This window comes from Mandrillus leucophaeus, unplaced genomic scaffold, assembly GCF_000951045.1.
Source record: "Mandrillus leucophaeus isolate KB7577 unplaced genomic scaffold, Mleu.le_1.0 Scaffold3, whole genome shotgun sequence".
Lineage (NCBI taxonomy): Eukaryota > Metazoa > Chordata > Mammalia > Primates > Cercopithecidae > Mandrillus > Mandrillus leucophaeus.
In genome coordinates this window covers 13,406,421-13,424,392 of record NW_012103142.1, presented here as the reverse complement: position 1 = coordinate 13,424,392, position 17,972 = coordinate 13,406,421, and the positions used below count along the sequence as shown (strand labels likewise).

At 38.9% G+C, this 17,972-nt stretch overlaps 1 protein-coding gene across 1 annotated transcript in view; it reads right to left on the bottom strand.

The window, feature by feature from the left end:
- Positions 1-17,972, bottom strand: part of RUNX2 (runt-related transcription factor 2) — a 130,730-nt gene that overhangs the window by 111,757 nt on the left and 1,001 nt on the right. Inside the window, exons 2-4 of the mRNA XM_011986848.1 lie at positions 17,820-17,972; positions 8,831-8,987; positions 2,789-2,893 (exon numbers count right to left, since the gene is read on the bottom strand). Of these exons, the coding sequence (XP_011842238.1) occupies positions 2,789-2,893; positions 8,831-8,987; positions 17,820-17,939 (382 nt within the window). The 5' untranslated portion in view covers positions 17,940-17,972. The remainder of the gene's footprint in view (positions 1-2,788; positions 2,894-8,830; positions 8,988-17,819) is intronic.

The window sequence follows — 17,972 nt, the reverse complement described above, 5'->3', positions numbered from 1 at the left end:
TCTGAAAGTTTTGAGCACCAACATGATGCCACAAGTGGAAAATTCCACACATAAGTACGCAACATAAACTTTGTTTCTTCCACAAAATTATTTAAATATTGTATAAAATTATCTTCAAGTTATGTGCATAAGGTGTATATGAAGCATACATGAATTTCATGTATGGATTTGGGTTTCATCCCCAAGGTATCTCATTATATATGCAAATATTCCAAAAATTAAAAAAAATTGGAATCCAAAACACTTCTGGTCCCAAGCATTTTGGATAAGGGACACTCAACCTGTATAGCCATGACCATGAATGTATGTATTTGCTTATGCTCCTTTGAGCTACAATGGCAGAGTTGAGTGGTTGTGACAGAGACCACCATATGGCCCACAGTGTCTAAAGAATTTTCTATCTGGCACTCTACAAAAAATGTTTGCCAAGTTGTGTTCTAGAGGATCTCTCATTTAACATTACATGCACCAACTAATCAAAATCCTATTATAGTCACTGTTTAAGAAAATTGGAAATCTTGTGCATTTCCCATACCTAGGAGTGTCAAAATTAAAGAACAATATTGAGAAGAGGGCTATGCTACACATATTCAATGCCCAGGATGACCAAGAGCAGGGAGGAATCCAGCACAGAGTCCAGGTTATAGGATTCAGCAGTCGCTGAAAGCAGACCCATCCCTCTCTCCAGACACTGACTTCATCAAGTCACCCCATAATGTCAGGAAAATGACCTTGCATTTTCACCGATATTTTCAGTTAATAAGAAATGTTATTCAGGTTTATCTAGGGCAGGTGGTCTACCACTTGCAGATCTGTATCTGCTTCCACCGCCCACCCTGGGCACCACACAAAGCCTGAACTCAGGTCCCACGTATACCACCTGGCCCCTCTATTCCTAACTCTCACTGCTTTCAGAGTACTTCTCTGCCTTTACAAGGCAGTGAGTCTATTGACTAATTTGGCCAAAAACCTCTCTAAATAAGGTACTGCTATCCACACTTGAAACAGAAGTGACTTTTCCAAAGCTACCCTGCCTTCTCACTTATTGTCATATCGTTCAGAACAGGGAGCACCTATCCTTCCCTGTTTCCTCTCCCAACCATCAAATTTTGAGCATCAACTCTTGTGTATATGTACATACACACACACAAACATACACACACACACACACACATAAACACACACGAATGGTTTTTCCAAGAACTGAGAAAAGCAGCTGAGATCAGCAGGAAACATCTTTAAGAGATAAGTATTCGTGGTGCTACGTGTTAAAAACCAATTATCCTGCTATATGCATTACTAAAATGGACGTCCTGCCTTTTCAGGAATTCCGGGGCTAGTCTGACCAAAAGTTAGAAGACATCTTCCATCATAAGGCATCATCCCCAACTTATGGCCATCCAGAAAAGGCAGGCAAAGCCCCAAACCAGGCAAAGCTCTGTTCTATTCACCTGCACTCCATAACCACTAGCCCTTAGGACTAGAGACTTGGGGCTTACACACATATGTACTGCAATCACCTAACAGGACATTCCCAAATTGAATAGACAGGGCCAGCACTGACTCAACATTATGAACCTGGAAGAATGCCATACACATGAAAGGAGAAGAAAACAAAAACCTCAAAGACTTGCTTTTGAGGCAGGAAACCTCCCTAGTTCAGGCAAGCAGTCAGTCTTTGTGAAAAGAGACAGCAGCAAAAGGGACAGGACTCATCATAAGCTCCCACTGCTAGGAAGGTTTGCTACTTGGGTGGAGGCAAAACTTTATGAGACCTTTTCTCTCATTTGAGGGGAAGAAGAGATATGCCACTCTCATGATCCAGGCAGGTTGATTGTTACAGAACAAGTACTTCTGCCAGCTATACCTCCACCACAAATCAAATTGAACTCCCTCAATGCAGTGATTAGGATTCCAATGTATTCACTCAGCAAAGGCAGAGTTCTATATGTTTCCATTGGCACACAATTGTTAACGGTTTATATATCAAATAATCTTTAATCTCTAAATATATTTAAATACCGCTATGCTGAGTTTGTTCAAAGCAGTTTTTTGGTGGCGGTGGGGCAAGCAAACCTCAGTCAATTTAGATTTAGAAGGAACATACATATTGGCCCAAATAGATTACGTGCACTACCTGAGACTGATTGCCGGTGAAACCTTCTGGATGTCCAGACAGACAAATAAACCAAGATGGATTTAAAGGTGGTTTGACTCTATCTGTTAAAAGAAAACTACCTATAACAATTACTAGAGCATGACCAAACAACGGTGTTGTAACAATCAAGCAAGTTATCATTTGCAAATAAATTCTTTGTAATTAAGCAGTGTGCTCTTCATAAAGGGAATTGAGTGGGCGAGTTAAAAAGCTCAAACACATTCTTAGGCCATGGGAAACACATGCAAATGCTTTTTGACTAAGCTCAAGATTTTTAAGTTTACTTTTTTCTTCCTCAGCTCTCATGGGTCTATTCTGCCCCAGTATGTTCAGTACATGAGCAAAATTTCTTAGCAAATAGTTAACAGTGACTGAATAATTATTCACTCATTTCCCAAAGTTATGGAGGCCTTAGCAATTGTGTGGTAAAGCTTAAAACCGTAGTTTTATTTTCTAACTCTGAAGTTTGATTAACTGCCCCTCACTAAAAAATATATATATATATATGCAGATAGCAAAGTCTACAAAGACACTATGGACATGAAAGTGACCCTAACTCATTTGGAATAAATTCCTCATAGGGTCTCTGGAAACTCTATTACCATTTTCAATAAAAAGGGGAGTACTTACTTCTGGGTTCCCGAGGTCCATCCACTGTAACTTTAATTGCTCTGTGATAGGTAGCTACTTGGGGAGGATTTGTGAAGACGGTTATGGTCAAGGTGAAACTCTTGCCTGCAGATATAAAAGGGGAAAACATACAGTGAATATTAAAAAACAGTATTGATGATTACACAGCAGCATAGATTTCCAAATTGCATTTAAGCATCTCTAAGGAGGCAATGAAACAAAGACAAGAGGCAAGACTCCTTCTTCTAAATTGAAAACCCTCTGTTGACCACTGTTAGGACATTTCCAAATTTGCTTAGTGTCAAGATCATCATCCTCATTGTAGTGCTACACAGGAAGACTCCAATTCCAAAAAAGCTCCTCAGTAGCAAGAGTTGTAATGAAAACAAAACCCTGGTCCACTTGAGGGAGGTTCTTTTTCTTTCAATTTTCTCCAACATCAGGAACACATCCAAGCACAGACAATTTTAGAAGTCTTTATTTAGGGTTAGGTCATGACCTCATGAGAGAACAATAGTAAATCATTGTTGATTATGTTATTTACTTCACATGGCTTTAGCATTTCATTTGCTTAGCTGCACTACAGTAAGAAGATAAAAGAGGAAAGTTCTTATGGGAATCATTTTAACAGGAGCCAGTGTCTCCTGTCCTGGCCTTAATGTGCCTGTGGTATGATGATTTCATCATTACTGGAACCAAGTTTTTCTCCTCCCTGTCCACCCCTCCCCTAACATACATCCTTGCTGTTAAATCTTGAAATAACTCCCTGACAGTGACTTACTTTTTGCTAAATGAACATGACATCTCTCAATATAAACTCAGATTTTGCTTTTAGCAGAAGGTGTGCTTCGTTGAAATATTACATCTGATGCTTCAAATTAATGAGCTAAAAGCAATGAATAAGAAGGGGAAAAGAGGGAAAAGTTTGGTAGCATATTTGGATGTCTGTTTTCTCCAGAAGAAGATACCATTCTCTGTTGCACAGACTTACTAACAGTTGTAATCAGTTAGATTTGCAACGGTTAATCATGTCAGATAGTCAAAACTGCAAACTGTTACAAGACAGGAAGAGGTGGGCGTGAAACAGTGACTCAATAAAACATTCAGCAATCTCAGGCCAGAGTGCTCATTTAGTCTGCTCCTGTAACAGACCTTTAAAAAGCTCATTTTGTTTTGCTTTGTTTTTTTGGTCAGAGATTCTTTTTCCCTTTACTGAAAACTGAGAGTATTAAACCAAAACACAAATCTTTGACAATATGTACCAATGCAGAGTTTAATGCAGTCTTTTCAAAGCTTAATATGGAACAGGTTATATACAAGGCTTAATGGAGAACAGGTCTTTGGCTGTCAAGTCTAGTGAATGGGTTTTCTTTTCAACCTAGACCATGTAAGTTCCTAAAATCTGTTTAAGACACACATCATTTGTTGCTGAGTATAAATAGTTTTAAGTCTCCTTGGCTATACTTTTTCATAGCCAAGGGGAAAAAAACAGGAAAGAAAAGACAGGAATGGAATAGGTGCAGTTTGAATAGGGAAAGGCGAATAACAATTAGAAACTTATTAAGTGCCACTTCATACACATTATTTCAATTAATCCTCCCCACTTAGATTTCTCACCCCCATTGCACAAATAAAGAGGCTGAAACGTCGAGAGACTTAGTAATTTACCCAAGTTCACACAACTAATACATGAAAAAATGAGGATTTGAACCTCATTTTTCAGACTCTAAAATTAATGCTCTTTTTTTTTAATATTCTGTCACTTAGCCACTTCCTTAAGTGGCTTGATCACGTGCCAATTAAAAAAATTAATAAGTAATTTATTTCTAGGTGCATCCCAATCAGCTCTATGTGCCCAAGAAACAGTAAATATAAATGGACTAATGCAATATCTCAGGATGATGAAAGCATCTATTTTTAAAGTGTCATTGACATATCATATTTTATCCACTATATTGGGTATCACATAGATTTAAATAATTTACAATTAGTTAGCAAAGAGAGGCTTTATTATAAACATTAAGACTAACCAAAAGAATAAACCAGCCAGGAGTCTAATAAACTAGTCACAGAAAACTAAAAGTCTACAGAACTGGAAACCAGAAACTTGAATAGGATGCCACTGGGTCCAAGTTAGAACCTCAAAACAATGGAAAGATCACAAAAAGTGAAACAGCTGATCTCTAAATTGAAAGTTAGTTTACACTAAAACATTTTAAAGTGCCATTTTGGGGTCAGATTAGTGGTCTATGGGCCCAAGATTGCCTTTCTAACAGTGGCTCCCATGGCTGTGTTTCAGAGTCAGTTTTCATCTATGGCACTCATCTTAATAAATCAAGGATATGTAGAGATCTCAGTTATCCTTAATGTCTCTAAATAACCTGCTAGAAAGATTGTCGGCCTGGCACAGTGGCTCATGCCTGTAATCCCAACAATTTGGGAGGTGGAGGCAGGTGGATCACCTGAGGTCAGGGGTTCAAGACCAGCTTGGCCAATCTGGTGAAACCCTGTCTCTACTAAAAATACAAAAATAAGCTGGGCGTGATGGCACACGCCTATAATCCCAGCTACTCGAGAGGCTGCGGTACGAGAATCGCTTGATCTCAGGAGGCAGAGGTTACAGTGAGCCAAGATGGTGCCACTGCACTCCAGCCTGGGTGGCAAGAGTGAGACTCCGTCTCAAAAAAGGAAAAAAAGAAAAAAGAAAAAAGAGATTGTCCATAAATTTATTTAAACCGGTTTTAATAATAGTTCTACTTTAGACCTTTACAATTTACTTAGGATATTAAAAGTCATCTGTGATTCTCCTAAATTCAGGGCGATGCCTCATGTAGGAACAAAAGCCAAATATAAAATTCACCCTTCAAGTATAAAGCATTTAAATGTTCAGAGTAGAATCAGTTCTGTATTTAAAAAAATAAAAAAAAAAACTGCTTTTAAAAAGAGATGGGTTTGGGGGAGGAAACAAGTAGTTAAGTGTAACTATGATCTTCCAAAATCAAACCCTAAGGATCAAGATGTAATTAACAACTACAGCAAAAGTGAATGAGGCTCCTTCTACTTCTTATTGCCCCTTCAGAAGAAATATGTATGCAATGTTGAAGAAACTTTCAGAAATTACCAACCAATTTAGTAATTGGTTCTTCACCCTATAATAATAATGTACTTCTTAAGTCAAATGTTCATGTAGGCATTCATGATTTCCTTAAATTAATTTTTTTTCAAAATCTCCTTTTTTATCACTTTCCATAAGTGATAAAATGCAGGCTCTTGTTTTAAAATGCAGGCTCTCAAATAGGGAGCTAGCAGTCAGTAGATAACTAATTGTGTCATCCATGGCTTCCTCAGGAAAAAGAAAGCATACCAAAAAAAATTTAAGAACCAAAATCATTTTAAACACTTCTCTTTAAAATATTAAGGATAAAATAAAGGAAAAACGATGAAAAACCATAAGCCACTCCTAATTTAATGCAAGTTCCACTGATGCTCTACTTTTATTCTAGCACTTTCAAAAGTTGTGGTCCTAAGATGACCCATAAAGTCAAAGTCAGTAGTGACATGACTCCTTTATAAGCTAAGATTGTTTTTCAACTTCTGAGAGTTTATGTTTCTACCAGTGGAAAGAAAAAAAAAGTGTAATATTTGAGGAACTTGGTGTTTTTTTATAACACTACTGAAAATAGAAATATTTAAAGCCGGGAAAGAAAATACAATGGTAGCAGGATGTTGATCCAGACTTAATAACTTAAGAGAAATGTAGAAGTGTGAAAATCAAAGAGGAAGCTGGAAGAGTCTGTTATAAAGCAGGTCAGGTACAAAGGCAGGTTAAAGGGTTTCCTGCCACTGAAAAACTAACCCATTTTTTTTTTCAGAGTGTGATCTGTTATCAGTGTTCTCTGTCCTTTTTTTCCTCTTCATCTCAGCTTGATATTACTGTTTCCTTTCATATAATGTTAATGCAGTGATATAAAGATCTATTATTAGTGATAAATCAATTTTTCTTTCTCTCTCCACCCACTCCCCCTACCCCCCATCTAAGTCTTGAAGACAAGTCTGGACCAATTTCTCCATCCTGCCTCTGGCAGCAGACTGTAGCATTTCAGATCCTCCACCAAGTCCCGGCTGCTTCAAAGGAAAAATCCTACTTTCTTCAGTTAAGATCATAAGAAATATAGGGGGAGGGGGTCAGCTCTGTTTGGACATAATTACACTTCATCAAAAGAAGCTTTCTTCATCTTCCATGCGTGAAAAGTCTGCAAGCAGTTAAGTCTGTCTTTTTTTTTAAATATAAAAATTGCTATTTGGGAAACCAGCCAAAACTCAGAAAGCCAATATAGTAAAACAGTGCACACCCTTTGTTTCTCTTTGAAGTTTCTTAAATAAATATGTTGAGGGTTTACAAAGTACACTATCACTTTGCCATAGTTTCTACTTAAATTGATCAGAAAAAAGGTATGTAGCATCTATATAACACAAAAGTAAGATAAATGAAAACACTAACTTGAAACTGTAAGGTAAAATTAAGCATGGCACCCAATCCTTTAAAAACTAAAATGGATTACTCTAGTTAAAAACAAAGTATTATTACATAAGAAGAAAGATGCAATTCAGAGCATACAGGTAAATCATCATGTTCACATTTTTCTTGATTCTTACTAGAAAAAAAAAGACAAACTTTAATTGCATAGTGGACCTGCATAAGTAAATGAGAAAAAGGAAGAATGAATACACACACACATGCTCCAAACCTAATCAGTCAGTAGTGATATAGGATGTGTCTTTTTTTCCTCTTTTAATGAAAGTGAACTAAACGTGATGCAGAGATAACCCCCTTAGTTTTGATTCTACCAGAGGCTGTGAGCCTCATTTTATTTCAAACAACCTGTCAGTGACAGTATCTCATTAGCATGAATCATTTTTTTTTAAGTTAAAAAGTACAACTTCTTGGCCCTGTTCCTAGAAAGTAAACTAAAACTACTCATCGGAAACAGCCTTGCTTGAATTTCCCTTATCAAGTTTTTACAATGGTAATAATTTGACATCTGATCCAAACTAAAGAGCAATTATTAGACATGGTTTAAAAAGTGGTGCTTCTCATTTCCTAGTCAAACCTGGGTTGCAATGATTCCATAAGGCTTTATTTCACCTCAGCCCTAAAGTGGTCTATTTTCTTTCTTCTTATCAAAATACTTAAAATGGAAATATTAGATTCAGTTAAGTAAATAAATAAGCATAATGCTTCTAATAGGTGAGTAACCACTAAAAGTCTTTCTGTAGAATAAGTAAATAAAAGCCAAAATATTGGTCTCCTTAAAGACTTTTTTAAAAAAAATTAACCTCATTTATCAAACAGTTACAAAAACCCTAAAAGGGATAATTTTCTATTTAAGGATTTCTAATTTTTGAATGTGGATTCAGATGGTGGGAATCCTTACGTAGTATGTAACTATTAATATTAGAGTACTAATCATTCATCTGTCTAGGCAACTTTACATAGTCATTCTAACATAAGTAATACATTATTCACTTATTCAAATGAAAAGCCTTATGTTAAAAAAAGATTTTTAATAAATTCTTATTATGAAAGTAAATTAAATCATATAGAGGTAACCTGTGATAAGTGAAGAGCATTATGCCAGCTGTCCTTGCAACTTAGACCAAAATTGATATTATCAGGAAATTGATCCAACATATCAATTTTTCTTTCCCCTTTACCATTCAATTTACTCAGTTATTTGACTCCTCATAATTCAGAAGTTGATCCTCCAACTGTTCTTTTCTCTACCTTATATACTCACACCCAGTGAAATTAGGAGCTAGTTTTTCTGAAAACATTGTTTGAATTTTCAATATCATAAAATAAATGAAAAAGGCCTGAGTACTCAGAAAAACACTCAGCTTCATCTGGATGTATTTAAATCAAATCTTCAGTAATTCTATTCAGAAAAAGAAGGTGCTGATTTGTATACAGACTAGTATACATTTCATCAAAGGAGCCTAATGTGCTTATTCTATTATCAGTATCAAAAGTCAGAGACCTACCTCGTCCACTCCGGCCCACAAATCTCAGATCGTTGAACCTTGCTACTTGGTTTTTCATAACAGCAGAGGCATTCCGGAGCTCAGCAGAATAATTTTCATCGTTACCCGCCATGACAGTAACCACAGTCCCATCTGGTACCTCTCCAAGTGCTACCACCTACATAAAACAGGAAACACAGCAGCAATAATGGCACATCAGAAAGGCTTACAAACAGAATATACTCTCATTGCAAATGATGTGTCTTATCAGGACTCAGTGTTCTAGTCCAGTCCAGTAATGGCTGACAGGAATGAAGCATCTGTGTATGGGTTGTGATGCCACTTCAAACAGACCAATGTTTCAGGGCCCACCCATTTCAAAGGCAGGCAAAAATTTCCTTCATTTGTTGTTGGATTCTTCACAGGAAATATGTGCATTTTTATTAAATCCCCATGTTAAGTTGTCCATAGGAATTATGCCACAGAAGGAAGGAGGATGCCCCGTCTGCAGATTGCATCATACAGATCCAGGCACCACCTGTCTGCAGGCTTCCTCTCAGGGAGAGTCCTGAGGTGTGGTCTTAGCCCATCACAGTCTAAAAAAATATCAAGTCTAGTCAACTCTATGGGAGAAGATTTTTAAGTGAAACCCTGGGGCTCCTGACTACATAGAGCCTAGATATGGTGTGGTCTATGTTTTATCTCCTTACTTTGGGCTAGCACTTCAGCTTTTAATAACAGTAAAATTACTGAAAACCCACTCTGCAGTGGGATCCAGTGGGATATCCAAAGTCATCAAGAAACTGAAGATGAAAATAACTGATGATAAATAAAAAAATATATGTATACCCTTAGCCTCATTTCTATTATGTCTTGTCCCATCTGCCATCCTGGCATGACATACTTGACTACTTAATCGTCAACAGTCAATCTGAAGCAAATTAACCCAATCAAGAAAAGATTAATTATTCTTGATTAATCCATCTTTAGAAATAACCAACATTTTCTCTGCTCCAAGACTAGAGATCACACTTTAACCTGGGTCAGCTAACTTGCAAATGTGTGCCTCTATTAACACAGAGCCCGGTAAGGGGATGCTGGTGCAGATCCTTCACTGTCATATATGAAACATACTCCTCCTAATCCACTGCCAAGATCCTGCCCCTTGGTAACAATCCCTTGTCTCAATGAACTTCCAGGACTCTATATTCAGATTATTTCCATGTCTTCCTCATTCCATTTCCAGATGCCCTCATAGTAATTCAGCAATGACCCCAGCTAAAGTAGCCCACAACTCTCTGACAATAACACTCCTGTGTGCTTGCCTGTCTGGTAAACATCCCACTTATCTCTTTCTACTTCTAGTGCTACTCCCTCCTTTGTCAAGATTTCCATAAGATAAACCTAAGCATTTAATTCCATTGTTCCCAATACAATTGGCATATTAAAGTAGATTTCTTATAGTATGATAATATACACTATACCTACATCTTAGGGCTGAATTTCCTACAACACCCCTTCACTATGTCCTCTCCTCCAGCCAGGAAAACAATCAAACAAAAAACTTGTCAATATTTTTGTCACCCTTACTTTTCTCTTAGGCTGTTTCTCAGTTCCATTCCTTCCATTCAGTACTGTGTTATTCAGCTCAAAATCAATAAAGCCTTCCTTAAATTACAGGCCAACTTTCCCCAGCATCCCACTGTACTCAAGTGATCCTCATTTCAATGTATATATATTAATATTAATGGTCTATGACTACTTTAAATACACCAGCCCAAAGCTGAGGGACTCGCTCCTAGGAGTCCAGATTATATGAGTTTGGAAACTACACAAAAGAAGGGCCTCTATCTCATCTGTCTTGTTCACCACTTATCTACCTGCTCCCAAAAGTGTCCAGCACATGGTAAATGTTTGATTAATTTTTTTTTTTTTTGAGATGGAGTCTCACTCTATCACCCAGGTTAGAGTGCAGTGGCATGATCTCGGCTCACTGCAACCTCCACCTCCCAAGTTCAAGTGATTCTCCTGCCTCAGCCTCCTGAGTAGCTGGGATTACAGGCATGCACCACCACACCCGGCTAATTTTTGTATTTTTAGTAGAGAAGGGGTTTCACCATGTTGGCCAGGCTGGTCTTGAACCCCTGACCTCAGGTGATCTGCCCGCCTCAGCCTCCCAAAGTACTGGGATTACAAGCGTGAGCCATTGAACCCAGCCAGAAAAATATTTTTGAAATAAATGAAAGAGCTCCATAAAGAGCCCCACTTCGCAGAGACAGAAGTCTGTGGGGCTACCCGCTAAAACTCTGAGAGGGTCAGTTAATGATGAGTCAGCATCCCTTGCTAACAGCAATGTGCCCTTGCTCCCAGCTCATTTTCTGATATTGTTTTCATCCCAGAGGAGAGGGAACCATGCTGCCTCCCCTTTCCCTGAAGTCTATAGTTATTCTCAATATGAGAAGTCTCCTGGGTCAAAAGTAAAATCCCTTGAAAACAAGACTTCCTCCCTGCATACTTCATCTCGTACCTCAAGCGGTTACCGAATACAGGTAATGCTGTACTCCTGGTGGAGGCAATGTGCTTTTCAATTTTTCAAATTCACCATGCCAAAAATGTGAACATTTGAAAATACTGCAATAATTGACTACATTTGCCAGGATTCATCTGAATGTTTGACATTTTGTACACTCAGCATATTGTATTTTAACACCTGCTGTGTGGCTTTCTATGTCAAAGTAAATATGGACCCAGTAAGCATATTAATAAAGGCAGGAGAAAAGTTGTACTGTTTAGAAGAGAATGAATATACTAAAATCAAGAGGCTCCACTTTTTCCCACTTCTGCTACATATCTGCTGTGACCTCACACAAGTAACTTCATCTCCAGGAACCACAGTTTTCCAATATGAATTGGAAAGTCTGCAAAATGTAGAAGATACTATATAAGTATAGAGTGTAATTATAATGATGTGCTTTTTGTAAGATGAGGAGGGTAACACAGTGTTCTGTTCCAAATCTGCTGTCTGTTAAACATAGGCTTTTACTTATAAGCATCCTTAAAGGGTTCAACTGAATATGTACTTCCTTTCTTCATGTTCTGAGATGTTCTTTGGTGTTGTTGAGAGATACAGGATGACTGCTGGTAGATTTCACTCAAGTCTGGCTACATTTCCGAAAAAAAATAAAGCAATCTGCCCCAATATAAAGGTTTTCGAGAGCTCTGGGACATTATTATTTTACTGCATATTTTTAACGTAATGGATTTTTTTTTAGTTAGAAGAAATGGAAAATTGATTCAATATGGGAAAATATGAAAGAAAAGATCCCTAAGAGTGAAATACATAAATCCATTTTACTGTGCTTAAGCAGCATAATAATGACCATATTCAATATTGATGTGTTTTACATATCACATTTTACAAAACAAATAAATAATCACAAGCTGTGTGAGCCTTCTATGAGGCTTAGAGCAAGGCCTGAAAAAAAATTGCTAATGCAATGTAGTGACAATCTTTCCTGTTAAGGCTGAACTCTAGTTTAATGGCTAAATATATTGAGTTTTTTCTGCTATTCACTCTACCAAATCAGATTGCCTGATGTTTTTCTGAGGGGGAAAAAAGGCTGGGAGTTGAGGGAAGTACTGTATTTGACTTTATATCAATCAGAAGTATAATTATATGTTTGAGAGGTTTTTTTTCTTTAAGTAGATCTCTGAAGCTAAAAAGTTTCCCTTGGAGATTCTCAACTGTGTTTATCTAAAAGAAAACCAAAAGAATCAAGAAATTTTTACACATTTCATCTGTACCAAAACCAAGCAATGGAAAAACATTTGAAGGGGTAAAGCGCAGTCAAAACTAAGTCAAAACTCGCTCTTTAACTACTTAGGAATAAGCACAAATTAAAATTTGCTTCCATTCTACCCAACACAAAAGTACTGCTCTGCAAAGAATAATTTGTGATGAAATCTTGACAAGTACATTTCTAGGTGTTTTTAAAATATAAAATCTACAAATTCAAGAAACTTCATGAGAAAAAGAGAAGTAATTTTCTGTCCTGACATTTCAGAATAGAGAAAGACGTTCCTTTATTTAGCGCACCTCACCATAACTAGCATTTAAATCACATGGTATGTGGCTTGCACAAAATAAAGTAAAAGGATATTTAACTGTAGTAATGCTATTGAAATGTTGTATGAGACTCCTTATGACTAAATCTGTGAATCACTAAAAGAAGAGGAACGGATAATTAACTCAAACCCTTAAAACAGTTTCTCATCTTTTTATATAGAAATTAAAATTTCCCAGGACATTTTCATGGACAGAAGTCTAGTCCTAACTAATCCATTACTCTTATAGGCCAACATAATTTGGGACATTGTACTTGTGGTATAATAAATATAATTATTTTTCAAGATAAAATCTGATCAAATCTTTCTTTGCAATAAAAGAGGAGTCTAATCGCAAAAAGCAAAAATGTTATTCCTATCGTAATTATTTAAAGGTAACTTCAAATACAGTATCAAAACATTTCAACAAATACTACAGTTAATTTTTTGAATTTATCCTAGAACTTAGGAAAAGCCCATTGAATTCTAGAGAAAAAACACAATATATCATTTCATAATTTTAAAAATATATATGTCAAAGAGAAATTTTGATAAAAATTATTTCAATTTAAAGCAGAAATTTGTGGGCCATGTATCATGGTGGTTTAGATCATTTAACAACAGATATTCTGGAATTTTGAAAGGATACAAGCAATAATGCCAAAGAGGAAAAAAGAATGAAAGATATCTACCATACCTATTTTCAATTATTTAATGGAAGTTTTCTTAAAAATTTTATAAGTATTTATTTTCCACCTGAAATTCTTTGTTCCAACTGCCTTACTTGGAAGTTGTATATATTCAGTCCCAAAATATTTAAGTTTAAATAAGTTTTCTTGAATTCAAAGGCATAACACAAAAATGTGTGTCTTCATACAACTTGAAATCTATTGTGATTTACATAATTTTGCATAATAATTTATATTAAGGTTAATAAGGATTTAACAGGCTTAATAACCTATTTCCCTTGTTTAGATACAATGAGATTCAAAAAATATAAACATAAAATCTGATCATTAAGTATGTAAGAAAAATACTACTCTCTGGTATCAAGTATTTATTAGTTGCATATTTGTTTTCGAAGAGAGAAAAATGGTTAGTGATGCCGAAAAATTATTTTCAAACAGAAATTGCTCCGTCATTTTGAAACCCCTCCTTTTGACAAGCACTGAAAGGTATTATTAAAGATACAGAATTAACTATGAGTGCTAGATTATGTATCTAAAAATGTGTTTTCTTTCTTTAACACTGCCAGAAAAACATATGATACTGATAAATATATATAGTCCAGTGTTCTCTAACTTAAAACAGCAGAATAGGCTTGAACTACTTTTAGTTTTAAAATATACATCTGGACTTAAAATTTCTGCGTAGTGTTTCAGCTTGAAGCTATTTAAGGCAACTAAGTTATGAACCCTGAACACCAGGTTCACAGTGGAAATGCTGACGGACCCCTAACTAAAAGGGTGCTACTGGATGCGAGGTTGACATGCTCTCTCCACAATTACCTGACCATCAGCTAATAAGTTGAATTTGCAAATTACTTCTTTGTCACTAGAATTATCTAGGATAGAAAGGGTCTGGGATCCTCTAATAGTATGCCTTAACTATTTTAAGGTTTCAGTGAGATACACCTGAAAATGTTAAAAATATTTATTTCGTTTCCTTGACACCTGGGGGGACCGAACATTTCAAAACTGCAGAACTTTGTTAAAAATACAATGTTAATAAACAACTTTATATAAAGTATACTAGTTGTTTTTGCATTTTTACATGTAAAAATAAATAAATTTTATATCATCTCGAAACAAGAGTAGATGAACAACGCTAACACATTCTTAATGAAATAGATTGCCAATATCGTGTTTAAACACTAGTTTAAATTGACATTTCAAAACAGTCTATTGAATTCATTTCTGATTCTCTGTGGTGTCAAGCTCAGTGTGACAGATACAAAATATGGGCTCAATAAATATTGTATTGATTTGAATACCAGACTTCACAACAAATAAGTTGTGTGTGTGTGTGTGTGTGTGTGTGTGTGTGTGTGTGTTTAAACCCATTTACCTATCTGCTATCTACCTGACAACCACTATAATTTATTTTTTACACAGCTCTAAATACCATGGCCAAATTGCTGTCACCACTTTTAAAACGGAGACTTCTTCATATTATTTCTTCATTGCAGATGTATTTGATTATATTGTAAGAGTGTAGAAAGTCTAGTGTTCCAAACATCCATACATTTTTTTTCAACCGAGTATTTTCTATACTGCGTAGATCTTAGCTATCACCCACTTTTTGAATTCTGTTTAACACAGGTATGGTAACAGAAAGATATTGACAGTGAGGTTTTAGGTTAACTCAATTCATTATTCAATTGATATCAATTAAAATATCTGTTTTAATATGGTCTTGTTACCTATGGTCTGTATCCTGCTTAAGATAACAAAAATGTACTCTGTAATTAACAAGTTGATTAATAACAAATAACAAAATTCATTTTCAAAATAATTTTTAAAGGGTGGTAGTGAAAAATCTTAGATGACAGCCAAAATATCTGAGACTAGCTCAAGCTAAAGTGCAAAAAGCATCCTTTCCATCCAAAATGCTCATGTTCAAATCAATTTAGTAGCATAAATGCAACAGTTCAAGATAGACCTTAAATATGTTTAGCAGAATGGTATATGGAATATCAAGCATCTAAATGTCTTTAAAAATGTAAGCATCTGTTCTCATATTTTCACATATTCTGATGTACTAATTTGTATTTGTATTTTTTGTTGTTTTCATCCAGGTTTGGGGTTTTGTGGGGCTTTTGGTTTGGGGGATTGAAGGGGCATTGGTGGAAACAAATTTCCATTCTCATATAAGACTAATTTAAAAATTCTGTGCCCTTGGACGATGGACATTGTAAAAGATACATATTGTATGGAAATTTAAATTTATACAATTCACATGTATTCTGAGCTTTTCCTACTTCAAGGAAGCAAACATTAACCTACAAAATGGGTGGTTTATAAAAGGAGAAATGTGACGGTTAAAAAAAAAAAATTCTTGAGCCAACTGCAAAATGAAACTTGCCCCAGAAAGCAACATCCCCTTTCCATAACAATTCATTCTGATTTCTGTTCTGATATAAGACCTAGCGAGATTACCAGCTCTAATTGACCTGGACTCCTCTTTCTTTCCATCCCACCCACACACGGAATCTGAATTGGTGCGTGGGGTGAGAATTATCAACAACTGGGAACTGTCAGTGGCCCGTGGGAGTTTGGCCACCGGGTCCCCAGTGGAGAAACTGGCATGATTCCTCCCCCAACTTTTTTTTTAACCTCCCCCGAGGCCTTGCTTGCCCTGCTCTCCACAGACCTCAGAACCCAGGGGACCCAGGCCCACCTACTCAAGTTCAGAGGTAGAAAGGGCCCAAAGCACCTTTGCGAGAGTGCTCATCTCCACATCTGGCTTACCACCCCCTGCATCCCTGGCGTCTTGCGAGTGTGGACAGCCCGGGAACCCATTTCCCCATCAACCCAGTATGCGCTGGGCCCTGGGGACTCCGCGTCTCCCACACTGGAGAGGACTGCCCCGGGAAATCCGGATCGAGTTACGGAGACCCATCGGGCTACTGTGAGAGGCTCCAGATCCTAAACCCTCAACCTGTGGAGCACCTGCCTGCGACTCCCGCGGCTGCCACCCGCCCTCAAACTAACGGGCCGGGCAGGCACAAGAGTCCGCGGGGCGCGCAGAGGCCGCTCTCAAGCCTTCGAACTCACTCTGTGCTCAGACCACCGGCAGGAGCCTCTCACCACCTTTCAGAAGCAGGAGGGACCTTTTTAAGATTTAAGTCCTTTAAAAATAATACTAAAGCAAAAATACAAAATTTCACCTCCGTTTTCAAATTGGGCGAACTCAAGTTGTTTCACAGGTCTCCCTCATCCCTCCCTGGCGGGGCGAGGCGCATAGCTCGGTCTCGGCTGGAAGAAGCGGCCCGAGCTCCCGCCCCCTCCCCTGGCCAGCACCTCCCAGCACTCGAGGGTTCAGCGCCCAGGCCCCCTGAACGCCCCCGCTTCGGGGCTCGCGGACGCCCAGGCTGCCCCGCCTTCCTCCCGGTAACGGGATCTGGCGCGGGTCAGCGAACAGAGCAAACGCCCCCGTCCTGACACCCCCTCCTCTGGAGATCCTAGTCTTGTCCGGGACCCTCCCAGGCACGGGTAGTGCAGCCCGCGCGCCTCAGTCAGCACCCCACGCCCAGCCCTGGGCACTAATGCCCGGCGCCGGCACCCAGTGAATCCCGACCCGGGAGCCCGGGAGGGACCAGGACCGCTGAACTCTGCGGGTCAGGGAAGGGGACGCCGAGACCTAAGGAGGGGCTTTTGGCTGGGAGGGAAGCGAGTGGGAGCGCGCGGAGCCCCAAAGAGAGGCGACGCGGGCAGCCTGCAATGCGGCCAGGCCGGGATGACCAGGGAGGAGGAAGCGGGAGCCCCGGGGGACAGTGTCGGGGATCCTCGCCCCCGGGAAAGGGGCGGGGTGGAGCAAGTCCGCTCGCAGTGCAAGAGTGGGCACCTTGGGGATCCTGGGGGAAAGGGAGACGGAGCGAAGGAGTGGGTGAGAACCGAGGCCGGGCAGGAGGCAAGAGGAGGGATGAACGGGTCAGGGGGACGAGGGCTGAAGTCGGGGTGGCAGCGGGCACAGGTGGGAGAAGGAGGGATTTGCGCGGAGGGACTGAGCCTCGAGCCCGCCAGGGCATCCGGAGGGAGAGGCCCAGCCGGGGGTTTCTGGGGTTAGAGCCGCCAAGGCAGGAGGTCTTGGAGAACGTCCGGGGCCCAGCCCCGTGGGCAGGAAGACACCGGCGGGCAGGTTCCGCGGCTCCGGGCCGGGGGCGGGGGGCGGTGTAGACTCTTACCTTGAAGGCCACGGGCAGGGTCTTGTTGCAGCGCCAGTGCGAGGGCAGTACCGAGCACAGGAAGTTGGGGCTGTCGGTGCGGACGAGTTCGGCCGGGTGGTCGGCGATGATCTCCACCATGGTGCGGTTGTCGTGTGGCGGCCGCAACCGGGG